Source organism: Myotis daubentonii, chromosome 2, assembly GCF_963259705.1.
Source record: "Myotis daubentonii chromosome 2, mMyoDau2.1, whole genome shotgun sequence".
NCBI lineage: Eukaryota > Metazoa > Chordata > Mammalia > Chiroptera > Vespertilionidae > Myotis > Myotis daubentonii.
In genome coordinates, this window is record NC_081841.1 from 92,125,248 (window position 1) to 92,146,400 (window position 21,153).

The following is a 21,153-nucleotide window of genomic DNA, read 5'->3' on the forward strand; positions in this document are numbered from 1 at the left end:
ACATTACCCATGTGCCCAGCACTTGGAAGGCCCCAGGGAGAACCGGATGAGTAGGATGCGGCTCTGACCACAAGGAACTCACTGTCCTAGAGGGTACAGGTGTTATAACAGAGCACTCCTTTACAGAATACAGAGGGAGGAGGAGAAGAACACTATAACCTTTTGAATAAAACAGGAAGCTATGATTCCATACTGGTAAAAGCAAATGAATGGAAAGTTTGATGAGGAAAAGGAGGCCCAGCGTACCCCTCCACAAGGCGTCACAGAACTGACACATGAGAGGGGCTTGACAAATGATGAGGAGAGATGTGATTACAGGCAGAAAGAAGCCCTTGTGCATCACTGAGGGCGTGCAAACAAAGCACAGCAGGAGGGTGGGTGACGAGTACATCAAGGACCTTGCTGGCTTCATCCAGAAATTCAGATTTGACCCTGTGGGCGGTGGGAACCACTGAAGGGTGAACAGTGGAACAGGGTGATCTGATTCGCAATTTAGAGAGACCACAGTGGCAGTCACATGGGGAATGGATCAGGGGGAGGCAAAACCAGAGAATAGAGACCACCTTGGAGGTGTTACAACTGAACTAGAAGAAATAATGGTGCCCAAATCATGGTAGTGGCTGGTGAGATAGAGTGAGGTGGGCAATTTGACGTGCATTTTCAAGGTAGAACTGACATGATGTGTTGATGCTGGTGAGGAAGAGGAGGATGGTGCTGAGGTTTCTGGTTTGGATGGATGAGTGGATGGTGGTGGAGTCTTTGCGTGGAATTAGGTAGCATAGAAAGAGCAGATTTGATGCAAAAGCTAACAATGAGCTTGGTTTTCTATTTTGATGTGCCCTAAGGGTATCTATGTAGACATGGGATATGCGTCTGTGGATGAAAAAAGAGGCAGATGCTCATTACATAGAGATGGTGATTATTACTCATACAGCTGATGATAGAATCATGGGAAGTCTACAGAAAGGGAATGGAATGAAGATAGTGTGCCAAAGAGGACTAGCAGTGGCAGGAGACCAGAAGAGTGGTGGCCAGGAACACCCAATGGGAGCAAAATGCTTCAGACTACAGGGAGCATCGCAATGGCTTATCACATGGGAGTTAAAGACACAGCTGTACACCTGATAAGCAAACATGTCATTGGTGACCCCAATGAGAGAAGTTTCAGGTGAGTTTTGGGGGCTGATACCAGGCTGTAGTCACTCCCTTCTCCAGGGACTCCTTAATCCACTACAGTGTAGTGCATCGGTTCTCAACCTGTGGGTCTTGACCCCTTTGGCGGTCGAACGACCCTTTCACAGGGGTCGCCTAAGACCATCCTGCGTATCCGATATTTACATTACGATTCATAACAGTAGCAACATTACAGTTATGAAGTAGCAATGAAAATAATTTTATGGTTGGGTCACAACATGAGGAACTGTATTTAAAGGGCCAGAAGGTTGAGAACCACTGGGTAGTGGATTAAGGAGTCCCTAGAGAAGGGAGTGGAGACTTCCCTTGAGAAATGCTGTGGGAAAGGGGAAGAGGAGTGGAGAGTTGAGGAAAGGTAGGATCCAAATAAGCGGGTTTAGGATAGCAGCAGTGTGGACAGTCATGTAGGCTGAAATGAATCCATGGAAAAACAGGCATGGATGGCACAGGACTTGAGGATGGAGAAGCCAGCCCTGGAAGAGGTGGTGCAGGGAGAAAGTGGGCATAGGTGGGAGGGTCCATCTTGGACAAGGGGATGGTGAGAAGGGGAGGAGGAGGGAGCAAGTGAGAGAGTTCAGGCCTGATGAGTACGGGAAGGGAGCTCCAGGAGAAGGGAGTGTTCTCTTGGCCTTTACAGCCGGAAGGCCTGCCTCTAGAGCCCAAGCTTCCGGGGAATGCTGTCTCATCAGCTGGGCTCAGGAGCCTGGGCGCAGGTGCCTGGAGCACCTGACCTGTCTCAGGGTTGTGGCAGGCGGCACAGGCAAGGGCCAGTGGGGGGAGTGCAGAGGCTGCCTGTGAGATCTGCAGGGACTGGGAGGAGCTGGCAGGGAGGCCAGTGCTCAGGGCTTGGCATCTGGCAGGGTTTACTCACTGCTGCCTCAGAACCAGGTGCTCATTTGCATGTTATCCATGTGAATACCAGGAGCATCCCATTCACTCTCCAAGGAACCCCCAGATCTTCAGAGAGCTCCTGCTACTGTGCTGAGTCTCTCTGACCTGGAAATATATCCACTTTAAAGATGTCATGCCCACGTGGCTGGCTGTGAAATTGAGCTGAGAAAACAATACTCAGGAAGCTCATCTCCTCTCTAAGAACATTGAGGGGAGTTTTAATTTTAGCCTAAATGCTCAGAGCATGGCCCTTACTGCTGCAAATATTGCATTTTGTTGTTATCCTGTTTCCTCCTCCTAGAATGTAACGCCCACAAGGTCAGGCACTGTTTTGCCTGAGCCTAGAACAGTGCCTGCCAAGAGTAAGTGCTCAATAAACAAGTGAAGGCCCTGTCCCAAGCACTTTACCTAAACCGTACAACCCTAGGCATTTAACCGTTTAGAAAAGAGGTCCCGAGAGGATAGACATTTCCCCAGATTAATCAGATTGCAGGTGAGGGAAAAGGCTGCTAGTTTCAAGCTGGGCTTCCCACACGACATGCAGTCATTCAGAGTCGACTTAGTTTATTAGACGACCACGCCTGTGAAACTAATTCCTGCTAACCCGACTCTGACAAGAGCATCCCTGACAAGACAAACCAAAGGTACTGATTTGCATTCAAGTATAACTAGCTGCCCAGGAGCTGGAATGCTCGGACCAGCTGGAAAGCTAGCCTGTCCCCAGCAGGACAAGTCCACTGAGGAGCCAAACACTCCCCACGTGGCTAGGAGGCGGAGCGGAGTCAAGTGCTCTCAGGGGGACCACAAACCAGGCCTGTGAACTGGGTGCCTGGAAGAGCCATGCAGCTGGCCTGTCAGGACCCCCGCCTCTGGGAGGACCAATGACACACTGCCGCCCGCTCCGCAGCTGGTCACGGGAGCCAGCCACAGCCCTCAGCTCCTGCGTCCTCCCTTGGGGAAAAATACCCGAATGACTGAATGGGCCTGTTCCAATCCAACTCCATATGGGATTTTCACTGACCAGTGTAGGTGACTGTTGCTCGCTGAAAAGGGTAACCCCACGTGAAGCAGGAAGTCACCCTGCCACAGTCTGACCTGGAGCCTGGGGAGGACCGCCTCTCTGTCTGGGTCCCTGTTGGCTTCAGCCACTGTGTGAGGGGGCGTGCATGGTCTGGACGTGGCCTAAATTTGGGGTTCTGTCTTATAGATCTCTGTCTCTGCAGATGGAGGGCGACGGCTTCAAACCCCAGGGAAGTGTGATGATCAGAGTCAACGAAACCACTTTCGGGAGGAGACACCCAGGGGAAGGCTCGGTCAGCATCGCTGCTCTTGATGTGAACAATCCAAGAATCAGAGAAGAATCCATGTCTCTGAGATGTTCCTTGGCAAATGGAGTCTCAGCTATTAGCACAGACCAAGGCATGACTTCACTTTCTTTCTGCAACAGACACACCTCGTCTTATTTCTCTTCACTTCATTGTGTTTCACAGATGTGGGGTTTTTTACAAATCGAAGGCAAGACCCTCCACCAGCCAAAAGATTATGACTCGCTTTATTGCTGTGGTCTGGAATTGAACCCACAGTGTCTGTGAGGTATGCCTGTACTCAGTAGTTTGTTTTTATGCCGAACAGAAAAAAAAATCCAATTCCCAATGCCTGGGCCAGAGTAGAGTAACCACCAGCAAAACAGCTGTTAACACGGCTGACGCTCATTTCTGTTAACTGCTTTACTCAAGTGAAGGGCCTGGCGAGGGAGAAATTCTGGCTGGCTTAGCAAGGAGAGAAATTTCAGAGGTAGCCACCACAGATGGCAGCAGATGTCATGCAGCTCAGAGCAGAAACCACCAGGGACTTCGCCATCTCAGAGCTAAGCAAAAAAGCTGATAAATAATCAGCCACGCCAACTGCCAATTATACACCCAGAGGCTCAGGAAGCCAGGGAGGGTGTAAACGTTGTTTTAATTAACAGCTTTCCATTCTCTTCGTCCACAACTCTGTCAGCCTGTCTCTTCAAAGACCGAGGATGCTGGCTTCAGGTAACGATCCTTACCACAGTATGCCAGTGGGGTGCAGGTATAAATGCACAATTTGCAACAATGGTATTGACTGCTCCAGTCCTAGGGTTAAAAGTGACCTTTCTAGGACTCCAAGAGTCATCAACCTCGAAGGAGCTGAGAGCTGGGAGTGACTAGAAGCCAGTCACTCAGTCCCTCCTATTACAGCGCGGGGTAGTGGTTCCCAGGGCAGGCTCCTCGCACCAGCTTGGGGCTGAATAAACAGCTCCACCAATACCTGCTGCACCACGCTGGGGGTCCTTTAAGCTCAGCGTCCTCATCTGTTAAGCAGGGATAATAGTGCCTATCTTACTGAGTGTTGCAACAATTACATTTGACATCGCATGCAAAGCACCTGGCACAGAGCACTGTGTATAATAAAAGCTCAAAGAATGTTAGCTGTCATCCCGCATCTACCACAGCCCATGGTGTTTGGCTATCACCATGGTCCTCTGTGTCCTATGAACTTCTACATCTCATGGTCATACCTGTTAGAAAGTAACTCCCTCCCCACTAGGGCTTGAGGAATGGGCCGCATATCACACACCAACAATGTTGTAGGAAATGGACTTGGAATAGTTTACAAACTGATTAAGGGAGGTAGGGGAGGAGGGTAACTGGCAGAACAGGGTTTTTAGCTGTGAAACTATTCTGTATGATACTGTAATGGTGGACACATGTCATTGTACATTTGTCCAAAGTCACAGAAGGCACAAGAGTGAACTGTAATGTAAACTGTGGCCTTTGGGAGATAATGAAGTGTGAATGCAGGTTCATTAATTGTAACAAGTGTACCCCCTGGTGGGGGATGTTGACAGTAGCAGAAGCTGTGCATGTGGGGACAGGGGTATATGGGAACATCTCTGTACCTTCTGATCAAGTTTGCTTGAAATAAAGTCTATTCAGAGAAATAAGAAATAAAGGTTATTAAAAACTGGTGATATGGAGCTCCAGTGGCACAATTGGTTAGCGCGCGGTACTTATAAAAACTGGTGATACACACACAAATGTACTATTGATATTGGCTCTGACAAATGTGAAAATTTAAGAAATCTAGCTCTTTATTTAACTTCAAAGCTAACATCAGTGTTTATTTAAAAAAATAATGGCACCTGCTTTGAATGGGGTGAAGATCTACAGAGGACTTACAATTTTAGGCCGACATGAGACTGTGTAGTATTCCACAAAGTGTAATTATGCAGTGGATCTCACAGTAAGCATTTCCAGTTTGTACTTTCAGAGCCACTGACTAGCGCCCAAACATGTCTTAAACTCGGAGCACGTTTCTCTTAGGACAAGCACAGAGGGAGACATGCTTTAAATAATACATAAATTAAAACTGCAACACATAAATCATTCCTAAAACAATTCAGGTACACGACTTTCCAGCTTCTTATAAACAGAGAAATTGTACTCACTTTAGAAAGTTATAGGTTAATTCTGCTTTATGTCTTATGGGTTATGAAACTCTTATAAACTACCTTTTTCTTTTAGCTTCTTAATTACTTCTGATGTAAACAGGCCAATCTCATTATTTTTTTTAGAACTCTTTCTGTAGTACATGTGCTAAACTTCTTGAAATTCTTCTCTCCAGATAAAGCCCTGAATTTTAAATAATGCCACTTTATCCCACCACCGGCTCCCCAGAATTATAGAAATATGCAAAATAGGTTAATCACACATGTCCACATTAATAAGTATAATTAAATGTTTTTTTCAAACCAATACAACTATATTTGGATTCAATACAAAAAAATGTTCCCATTCAATGCAAAATAATTTGGTATTTAAAATCCAAGTGAAGAGGACAAAAGTAATTAGTTGCCAAGGGAAGCTAGTTTCCATCCCTATTACTGAACCCATAATTAAACCTGATTCAAGAGGAATGGCAGGGCAATGAACACACACAGTGGGGCAATATTTCAATGAAAACAAGAATGACAAAGCAGGAGAGGGGCTAAAATCACACAGATGCTAAGTGACAGAGAGGGATAACAGCACCATGGGCTGAAATGGAAAGAGGAGGGGTTTCAGAAGATTTCATCTACCAAGAGACAATAGCGAGCATGAGTAAAACCGCTAACGATACACGCTAGACTTTCACTGCCCCAAATCTGCAATGGGGTACTTCTATTTACCTCTTCACTGTAGGATTTATTTATTTACTTTTTGGGGGTCTTTTGTTCTGGCTCAATCATATTCAAAATATAAGCTGGAATAGCCAATTCAAAACCCACAAGGGAGTATTTTTAGGATTTTGTTTTGTCATGAAAATAATCTCACCAAAAATGTCAGCACCCAGAATCACTCAATCCGTTCCCGGAGTGGGCAGGTGCTCACCCACCCAGCTGGCTTTCCTCCTCAGTAGGTATGTACAAGATGTTTACTATCAATGCAAGGTGGAGAAAAGGGATTAGTTAACTTAAATGTTAATTAAATATCCAATTCCAGCATATGTCATAGCTTGATTACTATTTTTCATTGTATACTTATATAAAATAAAACTTTATTTAATTTCCTCATACAATGGGAAGGTTTATTCCGTAAGAAGAGAAGAAGAGTCTCTTTGGGGTATGTCATCTTATTAGAAAGCTCTGTGAACTTTCAACAAGACTCTAAAACAAATATGCCGTGTAGGTTGAGCATATCCAAGGGAAACAAGCTTATCCGATGTCTAATGAGAGTCACCAAAAATATGAATTCTGGAAAAAGAATTCATGATGAAGTGCAATGAATTAGATGCCACACTATTTCAGAACAGAGTGTTTCTAGCAACTTGTTAACTGCTCCAGACTGGAGGGGCCAGAGTGTGCTGCCTCCCCCTTCCTTCACTTCTTACTGTGGGGGGGCGCATGGATTGCAGGCCTGGGAAGTCCCTGCAAACTTGCTGGGCTGAGCCACGGAGTGGAATGTGGTGGCAGGAGGAGGCTGATGTCTTCCTAGACCCTCCTAGAGCCTTACATGATGCCCATAGGCAAAGGGGCATGCTGGCCATGAAAACATAAGAGCAAAAGGAAGCACACCATTCCTTCTCCCTCCCTCCCCTAGACCTGGAACCTGTTTCTGTCCCCTGGATATGATGGCTCACAGTATGTTAGCAGCCAACTTGGGAGACCCAGAGTGAGTCTGACAGCGCAAGGAGACGGCCATGGGATGGGGTGGGCCCAGTAACTCCCTCTTCCCTGAATCCAAAATACTCTATAGCCAACGATTTCATGAAATCATGTTTATTGTTTTAAAAAGCTTGAGTCTGGAATTAGATAATGGTGACAGTTGTATGAGTTTGTGAACTGATTAGAACCACTGAATTGTAAACTTAAAACAAAAGCTTGAGTTGTATGAGTCTCACGCACACTGGACTTGTGCCACATGCTCGACTATTCCATTCTCTCAAACCATGGCACTGTCACATTTCTTTCACGAGATTTCCCTAAAAGCAGTTCTTTGCAAAATATTGCACTTAATTTATACCCAGGCAATTTGAAGCTTTCTGGAAGAACATGTACACTAACAGGCATCTTATGTCTTCAGATAACAGTGGGTGGTGGGAGGAGGGGCTAGACAGCAGTTCCCATAAAATTCTCCCACCTCTTCCTTTCATGTACAGAGAGGAACCCATTTAAAGGAGTGTCTCACTGGGCTGAAGATAGTGAGTGACATCCCCCAGGTAGGCCTGGGATGCTAACTTTTGGATGCTGCTACCTCAGGGGCATGTGGCCACTCGGTTATCCTAGGACTTATCTTCAGTGAGATGCCAGGAGACAGATGGCACCCTTGGCTCAGACACTGCATCTAATTTATCATATTCCTGCTGGTCTTTCAGGAGCCTCTCACTCTTCATCCAGGCGAACTGCGCCCACCGATCTAGCTGCCGTGTCATATTTCCTCCTGCTTCCAGTGTTCTACCGAGTGCACTTCAGCTTTATAAATTATGATTCAGCTTTCCTTCTGAAAGAACCCCCGCCTGCAACACGAGCATCGTGTGTTTTCGTTTACGGAGTAAGCTTCAAACCCCTCACAGACCTGCGAATAAAGTGAATCACACCTCACGGGGGTTTATCACAATTACGGTTTGTTGAATCACAAGCCTCTGCAGTAGTCCTGACAGGACCCCAAATGGATGTTAAAGCCGCAGCCTGATGAGGGGTTTGGATGCATTTCTATATGCTTTGGAGGCTGGGCATTCGATAGCCAGTTCAGGTGAATCAGGTGGACGGTTCCATGGGAATGAGAAGGCACAAGCCCCATTCACACATCCTGCTGTCTCACCATGTAAAGTGCAACAGAACAACTAATTAGACTTCGGATGGATAAACAGGTGTGTCAAAAGATTTCCATGTTACAGAGAGCCACACACAATTGAGCACTGTGGACACTGGGCACACCTGGGACCTACGGTCAACTGTGGGATGGATGACACGGGGTTTACTGGACTTCCACGGCCAACGCCTGTCCTTCTTCCCTTCCCCGAGTCCTGCCACATCTTTGCTGCTACGTGACTCAGGGAAAACGTGACCACTAACAATGGTGAGCTCATTTATGATAGAGATCTGAGAGAGAGACACTGAAAGTCCCTTTTCTTCTGAGTCACCAATTATGCCGAGTGCTCAATAACCAGAGGTCTACCGTGCTGGGCGAGTCAGCTGGGCAGGAAATCTGGTCTGATTAAGGCAGTGAGTAACATGGGAGCTCTGAACAGTTTCACATGACCGGGTATGGGGACCGAGCTGGCAATTGCTGCTGAGATAAGAGAGTTGTAGTTATTTACAGCATAGTCCCAGTCCTGGTCATCTTCATTGGCACAACTGCTCATGTTAAAATTTGGTAGTATGCACAGAGTTCTCTTTAAACTAAAAACCATGAGACACTTGAGGACTGGAACCAGCGGCTTCATCTGGGTATTATTATCCTTTCTATGGCACACAGAATATGGTCCCAGTTTTTACAAAATATTGCAAGAAGAGTCACAGCAAAGAAGGTGCCAATGATGTGGAAGCGGCTCTTCATCATGGGCGAGACGAACTTGGCGATGGTGGACACACACACCAGGATGACGGTCATGAAGGCCAGCACCACGTTGATGCACTTCCCCAGGAGAACCCTGGCGTTCGCCGTGTCTGTCTGCTGGGCCTGCTGCTCCTGCTGGTGGAGCTCCAGCTTAGAAATGCGAGTCTGGCAGGATTCCAAGGCTTCCTGTGGGCAAAAGGCAGAGCAAGGATCAAATGCTGTGCGACCACGGGCAACCTGTGAGCGCCTGCCTGGAAGTGCACCAGAGCCCCGAGCTCAGAATGCTGCCGCCGAGGCGGCCCACAGCCAAACTGACGACGACGATGACGACGGCAAAGAAAGAAAACAAGGCTCATTTTATCGTCATTTATGGGCAGAATAAACATGTGTACACAACCATAAAGCCCATAAATGAGAAATTAGGATTGGGTATTCTGACTCCACCTACATATGAAATAAAGTGCATATTGGCATCTGCTGGTGCCACAAGGGACAAACCGGGGGGGTGGTGGTGTTAGGGTTCCATTTTTGGGACAGTTGTCTACTTCTAGCCATGGAATGGGAAGTATCTCTAATGCTAGTCCTTATTTCACTGCTCAGTCTGTGTGCACTCATTACCAATTGGCAGAGGATGAAGCGAGAAAGGCAGGGACAGGACTGACTGCGGGACAGCTCTGTTTCACCTGTGTCTCAAGACACTATCTGAGGCCATGCATTCTCTCTAGATCCTGTTCTTTCCAAGACTTCAATGACTAAGATGAGATGATGCCAGGCATACCTCTGGCCCAGCTGTCTCTTCTGAGATCGACTCATATATCTACACACCCTGTTGAGCTTCCTAAAAGCACCTCAAATGAAATATGTCCAAATGTATTGCACCTTCTCCCGCACCTACCATCAGTCCAGTTCCTTTTCTCAGAACATGGCATTTAATCCGCCCAGTTCCTCAGGCCAGAAGCCCGAGAGGCATTCATCAATGCCGTCATCACCCAGCCCCCTCGATACAACATCTAGGATCTATCTCAATTGGTCTATTTCTCTCCCCTCCCAGTCACCACCCCAATCTAAGCCACCAGGATCTCTTGCCTGCAACAAATACAGAAATTTTTCCACACACCCTCTTGATCTCAACCTCATGAATCCACTTTCCACACAGCAGCCCAAGTGATCTTTGAAAGATGCATATCTGCTGTCACTCCTTGTAAACTTCCTGCATCTTTAACATGGCTCAGACCCAGCTACGCTCTCCTGCTCAGTGTTCTGGCCGTACCGGCCTTCCAGGTTCTGAGAAGGAGCACACTTGGGGCTCTGCATATGCAGTGCATGTGTCTGGCATGTCTGCCTCCCCACTCCCTCCTCTCTTCATCTGTGGATCTCCCATTCTCTTTCAGGCCTCAAGTTACCTGTCGCATCCTGAGGGAAGCCTTCCCGACCCATCAGACTACGCCAAGCCTCCCTTTAGCCCTCCTCCCCGACCAAGAGGCCATAGCTGCATGAGGATGAGGACTAGGCCCACTGAGCTGCGATCCCCAGCAGGAGGCCAGTGGCAGGCATGCAGCAGGTGCTACATACTAGCTGAATACTCAGGAGACTGGGTTATGGGGTATGAGGCTTGAAAGAGAAAAACCTTTAGTCTCTTGAGAGAAAAGGACCTAAGTAGAAGGGGGTACAGTGAGCCCTTTTTAGTTCACTAGCCTACTGTCTAACTCATTTACAAATATGTGTTTATTCAATTAAAATACAGCCATCTTCTCGGGTTTTTAAACAGCACAATGATTTAACATGATTTGCTTTTCTTCTGCTGAATATACTCTACGGGCCAAAGAACAGGGTTGGCTGTTACTATAGTAACTTTCGTTACACAGGCTACCAACAAAAAAGGTAAAACTTTTTCAGATCTTCATATTCTAAAAAATACTGCTCTCTACAACAACACACAAGTCCCCCACATCATTCACTCATATATATACATTTTAAACATTTTGGCTCAAAGTTTCCTTCATTTATAGGACACGGCATGGGAAAGTGATAGAACAAGACAAAGAACCAACATTGTAGGCAATTTCATCCATCTTTGATTGGGTAGATGAATTACATATATAAGTAGAATGATCCTAGAATTGTCTTAGAACTGCTATCAATTGTTTTTAACCAAAAGAAAAATCCAAAAAATTTAAGCAATGTATTGTAAGGAACTTTGGTCACAGCACACACTAGGGGATAGTCAGCCCCACAACCGTCAGACTTCCTTGGGTCCAGTATTTAATTGATTGAGAATAAAAACAAAGGACAGGATTATCTTCTAAACTCTTTTCATGGGGAATTCAGGGTTAAAAACCCCAATACTCAATTGCTTAAAATAACAAATTCTTGCAACCCTGTAGGCCACAGCCACCCTCATCTATACTGGCGCATCCTCTGGAATAACCTTGTGAACAAAAGAAACAACAAATAGGACAAAGCTAAGCAGGCCCAACTGCTAAAAGCCCTGGGATATATGGCTACCCACCCACATACTAAAAACATTTATTTTTTGACTGCTTATGTGTCCGGCAAAGATTTAAGTACTTTATGTTATTACTAGTATCCCATTTAATTCTCTCGACAACCTTAGGAGATAGAGCTCATTAATATTTCCATTTTACAGATGAGGAAACTGAGGTACAGGACGCTGACTTGTCCAGGGCCACACTAAGTAGTAGAGCCAGGACCCAGAGATGTTCTAAAACAGAATGATCTAATAAACCTGCATTGTTCACTTGGCAACACTGAACACTTAAATGGGTTCACATTTTTTGAAGCCAGTCAGTGGTGAAGCTGTCTCCTAGCCCGGAGCAGGGGCAGACATCCTCAGCGTCTTCTGCCCCATGTCCCCAGGCAAGCATTTCCTACCAGCTCTGCCTGATGCCAGAACTGTCCAAACACACATGTGGGATTAACCCAAGCTCCACCCTCCACACAGAGTGGAACAAAACATGGGCGCTGACACACTAGCTCACACACTGTGGGAGAAATCTCTCTTTATGCTTCAGTTTTCTCCCTTATGAAGTGGGTCTGGAGAAAATAATCACTGGCTACAAAGAAAATTTGCAAAAATGAAGCTGAACATTACTCAAAGAGTATAATTTTTTTTTTTAAGGCAATCTGCGGGTATATAAACTGGTGCAGCCACTGTGGAAAACAGTATGCAGTTCCTAAAAAAAAAAAATTAAAGATAAAACTATCAGAGGACTCAGCAATCCCACTTCTGGGTGTATAACTACAGGAAATGAAATCAGTATTTAGAAGAGCTATCTGCACCCCCATGTTCCCTGCAGCATTATTTACAATAGCCAAGACATGGAAACAACCTAAGTGTTTATTGATGAATGAATAAAATGTGGCATTATATCTACAATGGAATACTATGCAGCCATGAGAAAGAAGGAAATAACTGCCACTTGCAATGCCATTTGACATGGATGGACCTTGAGGGCATTATGCTAAGTGAAATAAACCAGGCAGAGAAAGACAAATACTCTATGTTCTCAATTATATGTTGAATCTAAAAAACTGAACTCATAGAAGAGGGGATAGACTGGTGGCTGCCAGAGGTGCAGGGACAAAATGGGTGAAGGTGCTCAAAAGCTATAAACTTCCAATTATAAAAGCAAGATTTGTTTTACATTTTAAAGTTTTTAAAAATTTTGGTTGTGGTGGGGAGAGTAGGGTACAGATGATGAGCTTGGGGGGTGGGGTTAGATAATAAGAATTTGTTAATTAATTTAGGCAGAAAGTAAACAGAATATAGCTTCTTTACCCAGTAATGTCTATAAACAGTGACTTTAAACCGATGTGCTGCAAGAATTTTTACCTATTTAGTCAGAGGCACTGACCTCTTTTCCTTTAAACTGTCAAATAAAAAAATGACAACAGCCAACACAATAGCCCTCTGCTGTGAATGAATCAAAATGGTGCCTTTTTTTGGTCAGACTGGCAAAAATATATAGTATTTTATATTTTGGTGTGCCACAGAATTTTAGTAAGTAGTTTATGTGTGTCATGAGATGAAAAAGGTTGAAAATTGCTGGTATCTATAACATGAGCTGATGGGGTTAATAAGGTAGAGAACTAATGCTTGCCGAGGGGTATGCACTTAGTGTGTTAAGCGAATTAATGGCTGGGAAAAGCCCCGTGCGTGCCCAAGGAGGGGAGGAAAGGCACCTGGATGTCCCTCGAGCGCTCGTAGGCCTGGTAGGCCACCTTCTCCTCGATGCTGGCCAGCTCCTGCTTCAGGTCGGCCGTCTCGTGCTGATGCAGGTCTGTCAGGTCATGGAGCTGGTCTTCTAGTCGCTCGTACCTTTGAGAGAGAGGAGCCGATTCTGAGCACGACATTTCAAAGGTGTTCTAACAGCACATTCCGGAATGACGTCCTTTATCTCACTGCTGCCAGTGCCCTTTGGCTTGTTGTCATCTCCCGGCAGACTGTTTCCAAAAGAAAAGTCTGGCTGTGGGAAATGCACTGACTTCCAGCTCTGGTCTCTCTAGTCCTAACTGTCCTCACCACTGGGTTTCATGCAAAGCAAATCTGCCTTTCCACCCAGGTCAGAACCGCGTGTTGGCTGACTGTGATGACAACAGGAAGGACCTCAACAATGACACGTTCACTGTGGCTGGTCAGGAGGCAGGGTTGTGGGGGATCCTGCTCAAGGCAAGGACCCACTGGCATCCCAATGCTCCTCCCCTCTCCGCCCCCACAGTGCCCAGCAGTTCATGGCCAGGTGCCAGAGTGCCTAGAAGGAAAGAACCAACTACTACACTGGAGCCAACTCCACGATTTCCTAGTGTACACACTGATTCTGAATACATGTCCCAGTTCTTGGAACTGCAGTGCCAACAACAAATTAAGCTCACTATAAATTATAGATGGCTTATCAGGTCAGGTGGCATTTCCAAAAGTACAAATCTAAGGTAACAGAGGCACAAAGATTCCCATTCTTAGCCCTCATCCCCCTCAGAGAGGAGAGATTTACCTCATACATATTTACATAAACTTATAATGTTTATTTTGAAGCAAGAAGCACTATTTGGAGAAGATGCATTAGCCTGAAATGAATTTGATCAATGCCAGTTTTAAGATCCTTCTACATTTTTTAAAAATGAGACCAAAAAAATACATATTTAATGCTTAATCTCAGGTAGGACTTCATAGGTGCCCAAGGCTGGTGTTATAAACAAGCCCTTTAAAGATCTCTTAAAGTAAGCAATATAGTCAGTTGCTAAATCATGGAGATCACAAACATTAAGTATACTAGTGTCCCAGTGCTCGGATTTGGGCACATTGAAAGGAAATTAATTAGAAGAAATATTTTAATATCGCTATTCGCCTTTTCTCTATAATAGAAGTGTCAGAGATGAAAGAAAATTAGTAAAATGTACATGAAAATAAAATATAAATTGATTAATAAATAATAACAACATGATATAGCAACAAAGACATGATATAAAAACAAAACATGATATAAAAACATTGATAAAACAATGACTGATAAGTTGATTAAACTTATTCTAATATCTCCCTGTACACCACATTAAGAGTAAAAACACTTTCAGAGTGCTTGACTAATTTCCCTTGTGATGAAGTATTTACAACTTTAACTTTAATGTCACACGCTCTTTGAACTTGAGAGAAAGCAACATATAACTGACCATGTCCGAAAATGGGTTCAGGTACGAATATTCCTACTCTGTCTAGAGTTTGTCCTTGTGATTTATTAATAGTCATTGCAAATGCTAGCATCACGGGAAAGTGTCTCTGAATTAATTTAAATGGGAGGCCAGTGTCAGACGGGGACAAATCAATTCTTGGAATCAGAACCTCTTCTTTCGCAGATCCTATTAATACTTCAGCTTCAATTATGTTAGGTTGCAATCTTTTGATAATAAGTCTAATACCATTACAAAGACCCCATTTACTATTCAGATTTCTCAGTAGTATGATGATTGCACCTATTTTCAATTTTAATTTATGACATGGCATTCCCGAAGGAGTAATACTATTAAGAAATTCGATGGGAGCTTTATATGTATCGTGCATGTGCGAGTCAACGTTTATTTTTAAACTAGAGGCCCTGTGCATGAATTTGTGCATGGGTGGGATCCCTCTGGGTGGCCTGTGGGGATCAGGCCAAAACCCGCAGTCTAACGTCACCTGCAGCTCCTACTTGCCACTCCCACTTATCCTGGCCCCCTGTGCCTGCTGTGGGCCGGAGTTCAATCAGTCCCCATAGGGAGGCTCGCATTGCCATAGCAGTGCTCGCCAGCCATGAGCCCTGCGTCTGGCGCCCTCTTGAGGGGAGTGGCCTGCGGGATTGGGCTGAAACCGGCTCTCTGACATTCCCTCAGGGGTCCTGGATTGAGAGAGGGTGCAGGCCAGGCTGAGGAACCCCACCAGTGCACTATCGGGCTGGGGAGAGACCATGGGAGGGCTACAGGGTGTGTCCAGCCCCATCTTGCCCAGTCCTGATCAGCTAACCTACCAGAGCATCTGCCCCCTGGTGGTCAGTGCACGTCATAGCGAGTGGTTGAGTGGCCTTAGCACATCATTAGCATATTATACTTTGGTTGAACAGTTGACCAGTCACCAGACGACGCAACACTTAGCATATTAGGCTTTTATTATATAGGATTGCCAGTGCGTGTCATATGTACCGGCCAGTTAGTCGGTCGGATGTATGGATGGTCACTTAGCCTTTTATATATACAGATAACAAATGAGAACAAAAACTTTCCTAAATTTATGTAAGTGGGTATTTGTGACTTAGGATAAAATTTGGACCCACAGAGTACTGCATCCCAAGCTAGTCAAATAGAATTAAGCTTAATATTCTCTGGAAAATTTATGATTCAAAAATACTTCTTGTGTGACAAAGAAACCAAAGTCAAAGACATATTAGGAAAGTTTAAAAATTGTTTCATAAAATACAGCTGAAAAAAGCCACATTCCTAAATTAATACATATATAAAACCATGTATCAGATATAAGACATGTAAGCTAAAACTTAAATCTTATAATATGTGATAGGTATTTATTTTTTGTTGTCTACAGGATGATGCTCAACCAACTGAGCCACACTGGCCAGAGCCCAAATGCCTTTTGACCCATATTCCTCTTTATGAAAAGTACAACCATTAGCGTATCACTGTCAAGCAAGCTCTCTGCAATTAGTAACTCATGCTTCCAAATAAATTCTAAGAGAATTGTCTGAAATAATACCTGTATCTCTCCTCTTGCAGGGTCTGAGAAATAAAACCGTATTCTCTCTTAAACTGCACCTTCAGGGCCTCGATGTCCTCGGCCAGCTGTGCCTGGGTATCCTTGATCTCCCTCAATTCCTCCAGGATCATGGTGAGCTTTCCCTGGCTGTCCAGTGTGCCTGCTCCGCTGGCCCCAAATGACTGGTTCCCATTACTGTCAGCGGAGCCCGATGTGCCGCTTGAGCACTCGTCGTCACTGCCATACTTGGGCTTGTTTACGATGGTCGAGCTGCCCCCATAGACCCTGGCACTCGCCTCGGGCCTAAACTCATCTAAGGAATTTTTTAAGTGAGCAATGTTGTCTGCGCTGCCAAACTTATTCCGGATCAAGTTGGCAAACTCTTTGGACTTATTGAAGACAAATACAGGTGGAGTGAGGGAGACCCCTGGCATGCCTGATTTACTGCTCTCCAGGCTGTGCGGAGCAGTTCGAGACTTGGCCTGGGCATCTTTCAGGGAGTGCTGGATATCCTTCAGGTTGTCCTTGGAGATTCTGGAGGCTCCGTTCTGTTCTATCTCCTTGAGCTTTCTGTGATACTGCTCTAATTTCTTCTGCAGCTGGGCAATGGAGTGAGCTGATTTCTGATTCTTCTTCTCAAAGACTTGTTTGATGCGGCCAGCCTGCTGCTTGTCGGCGCTGTTTACTAGTTTCAGATATTCCGCAACATTCCCATCCCGGGACGTCTGCTCGATTTTGATCTGCTCTGTTACCTTTAGAATTTTTTGTTTCAGGCTGTCCGCATTGAGCTTGACCTTGTGGAAGTCCAGGATGCCATCTGGTACATCAAAGTTGAGGTTGGTGTCTGACCCGCCTCGGCGTATGTTCAGGGGCAGGCTTAGGGTATTCATGTCATGGCGCTCTACCTGAAAAAGAGCAGAAGTAACTGTAAGATTTGAAGTCTAAGAGACAGTTACTGTGATAGAATCTGTGCTCACAACAGACATACTTCAGTCCTAGATTTTTAAAAAACTCCCTATTATCGGTGAACACAGGACAACAGTCCAACTCCTTCTCATATCCATGTACACTACCTGTGAGATTCAGAGTCCCAGGGAATTCATTTTCTGTCTGATCCGATGGCAACTTTTGGTTGGCAGGGGAGAAATGCATAGAATGAGGTTACCAGTCAGTCCAGGTTTCCCAAAGTGCCCAGGTAATGGGGATGCCTGCCATGCCCTATTCACCATTGAGGGCAGTCATCCAAGTCAGAACTCAATCATTTAATAGAAGGAGAATGAAAGAAATAAATAAAAGAAAAATAAAAGAAAGTGAAGTTCTAGCAGGTACATTCATTTACACAATAAATTATTTTCTTTTATTTTTTAAATGTTTTTATTGATTTCAGGGAGAAAGGTGCAGGGAGAGAGAGAGCTAGAAATATTAATAAGAGAGAATCATTGATTCTCTGCATGCTCCCCTCCCCCTGCAACCTAGGCATGTGCCCCGACAGTAATCGAACGTGATCTCCTGATTTATGGGTCAACACTCAACCAGCCAGGCAAGAAATTATTTTCTTAATGAAATAATTAACAGATGTGATGAAATAATATGGTGCAAGATTAATTTTAATAATTGAGTAATACAACAATATTTAGATGTGGAAACAACCGCAAACCACAACTAAAGTGATTAAAAAAACAGTAGTACTAATATTACTAGTAAGATCATGTGAAATAGCTTTCTTACTCAAGGGCCGCCTGGGGAAAAGAACTATGAAGTGAGGATCTTGGCAGGGAAGGTGGGTGGGTAGGTGGGGCGTTAGCCTGGCTATAAAAGGGAAGCAAATGCAGAATGTGAGCCAGGCACTGCGGATGCTCACAGGGCTGTCCTATTAGATCCTCTCTACCACACCAGGCAAATAATGTGTTAAATCTGTGTAATAAGTAGAAACTGAGACTTAAAGGAGTCAGGATTTGAATCAAATCACCCTAACCAGGTCCTCTTGCCATGTCAGGACACTCTCACACTTGTGTCCCCAGAGGACCAAAACCAGGTCTTGGTAGACTCTGAATACATTCTCTAAACAAAGATTTGTAAGATCTAAACTGAAGCATCTTAGCTGTCAAGTTAACAACCCTTTGATTAGAATAATGCCTTGATATAGATTCTCATGTGGGAGACAATATTCAGCCCAAGTTACTCTTTTTTTAAAAGGGGATAGTACACTGACATAGCAAAAAATTAGTAAGATAATAACGGATTGCACACTGCCCAAGTGGCCCGGACTTGAATGTGGACTGTTTCCAACAATGAATATTAACAGGTTGCCATATGAAAAATGCTACCCAGTGCTTTTTCCCAGCAGCACAGGGGGACACACCCAGACTGGTGGGGCAGGCCTCCTTCATAACTTACAAAATCTGTTACCATTATTCCTTGGCCCCTGTCTTCCCACAAACCATTTTGCCATGGGTAAGCGACACTGGTTGTTTTATCTGGCAGAAAAGCATCAGGCTGGAAGGAACTCAATGCCAAATCACTATCAGACTAGAAAACAGGATGTATGAAAAAAGGATAAAGGAATAGTAACTTCACCTGGTCAAGAGGGAAGAATAGGTGCAGGGACTAAAGAAAGTATATAATAATCATCAAGTCCTAGAGAGATGAGTACAGGAAACTCAAGGAAGTATGTATCGATGGTGCACTAGTGGACCCAAAAAGGAACGAACGGGCTTAAGTAACAGCAATAAGGCATGCACTAAACCTAGCAAATGTTTATTTTGGGCAGACAGGGTAACTGTACAACCATGAGGCTGGGAAAATGATGTCACTGAAGATACCTAATTTAATCGTGCTTCTCTACTTCTCAAAAACTTCCTTTGGCTCGCTAATGACTCCCAATTAACTAATACAACCTGGCCACTGTAAGGTCTTAGCTTACCTTTCAGGACTCACCCTGTACCTGATGGATGCTGGTTATCTTAAGTGACCCAAGCAACTCAAAGTTCCCAGAATGTATGTGAATTGTCTATGGATTTCCTCCTGCATCTAGTATTTGCAATGCCTGCTACCCATTCACTTCTGCTAATCCAAATCCTACATGTGCTGCAATATGCATTTCAAATGCCACTTCTTCCATGAAGTTTGTCCCAGTCCCACTGGAAAGCTGCCCTGCCTTTCTGTGATCCCCCTCTACTCCTCCTTTCTCACTCATGCAGGGGGAGATGGGTCATACCTGTGGCCAGCCTGTGCTGGCATGGCCCCTATTCACAGGAGGCTGTCTATGAATGCTTGCATGATGACATCATTCAGGAGAGTCTACACTGGAGTCATTTAAGATACATTTTAATAGAATAAAAAAATAACCTTAGAAGTTTGGCCCACACAGACCTGACAATTCCAGGTAGAGATGTTTTTCTAATATCCACGTAATAAACTCTACATCATTTCACAATGATCCAACTAAATGGAGATCAGGTGCAACAACATACACAAGCATAAATCAGGACTTTTAAGTATAGCTTATAATCAGAAAAGAGCACATTTAATAAGTTTAAAACTTAATGAATTTCCACAAACTGAACATATTATGTAACCAGGACCCAGTTGGAAAAACAGAAGGGCAACTTCCTTGTGCCCCCTTCAATCACAGCTGCATCATCCTCACCTCCAGAGGTAACCATGCACATGACCTCAGCATTCTCACCTGTTTTTGCTCTACACTGTGAGATTCGCAAGAACCTGCTCCTGCCCTCCTTGTGCTCACTAGGATAAAGTTATTTAAAAAACAAAAACAAAAACAAAAACAAAAAAACACACCAAACAACCTGCTTGTATTCTCCATTGAGAAGTCCACCACCACGTCTGAAGATACAGAGGTTTCTACACCTTACCAACGGCAGCGGTTAAGTCCTCACCTGTTCTTCCTCCTTTAATTCTCAACCACACTGCAGCTGGCCACCCAACAACTCCGGCATCTCAACACAATGGCCTCGCTCTCTTACAGGCTGCTGGGCCAGGACAGCCTCGTAGACACAGGAGTGTTTATGCCCAGAGGGCTGGCTGACTCTATAATAATGCTTGGCATGTTCACGAGAATCCAGGTCAGGGAAAACTACTAGAGTTAAAGCTCAAACCAATCACTCCTAATGCTTGTCCGCAAATCTGTTAGAAATGTTTGATAAGGGTAAAAAGTTGGACCTATTGCTGGGCCACTCCTTGTAAGCCTTGTAGTCTCGACTTCTGCAGAATAACTGAAAGTCAGCTAGATGCCCATACACTCCCTGAACAGAAACTGAAACTTCATCACATGCTGGGAAGAAAGCATGAGGGGCCTCAGCACTGAGGGCAGCTGTACAGCGCAGCTGTACAGCGCAGCTGTTTTAGGGCTGAGACCTGGGGAAGAGGACAAAGGGTCACCAATCCTGGAGCCGCATGCATGTGGACTGTGTGGGCCAGGAGACACGTGTCCCAGTTTTGGCACTGACATGTATCAGCTATGTTGTTCTTTGGTAAATCAAATCACATCTGTGGTTTTAGATTTCCTAATTACAGGCAAAGGAGATAGAACCAGACAACTGAGAGCTAACACTGTAAAATTCCACGAAATGTAATCCCATTCCCCGAAATGCATCTTTACTGTTGAAAGCGGGTAGAAATAGAATGTTGGGGAACCAGCTAGTATTGTAAGAAATATTAATCATGCTCTGTTAACCGTGATTATTTTATTCTGATTAAAGAAGGCACATTCTACCCTGGCTGGAGGTGACC

The 21,153-nt window shown here is 44.7% G+C and overlaps 1 protein-coding gene across 2 annotated transcripts in view; it reads right to left on the bottom strand.

Moving 5' to 3' along the window:
- Positions 1–5,823: 5,823 nt before the first annotated feature.
- The window catches only part of TMCC3 (transmembrane and coiled-coil domain family 3), a 70,132-nt gene continuing 54,802 nt past the window's right edge, over positions 5,824–21,153 (bottom strand). For both annotated transcript variants that reach the window (XM_059683810.1, XM_059683811.1), the window contains exons 2-4: positions 16,402–17,306; positions 13,350–13,485; positions 5,824–9,332 (exon numbers count right to left, since the gene is read on the bottom strand). In XM_059683810.1, coding sequence (XP_059539793.1) covers positions 9,030–9,332; positions 13,350–13,485; positions 16,402–17,306 — 1,344 coding nt within the window. In that variant the 3' untranslated portion in view covers positions 5,824–9,029. The remainder of the gene's footprint in view (positions 9,333–13,349; positions 13,486–16,401; positions 17,307–21,153) is intronic.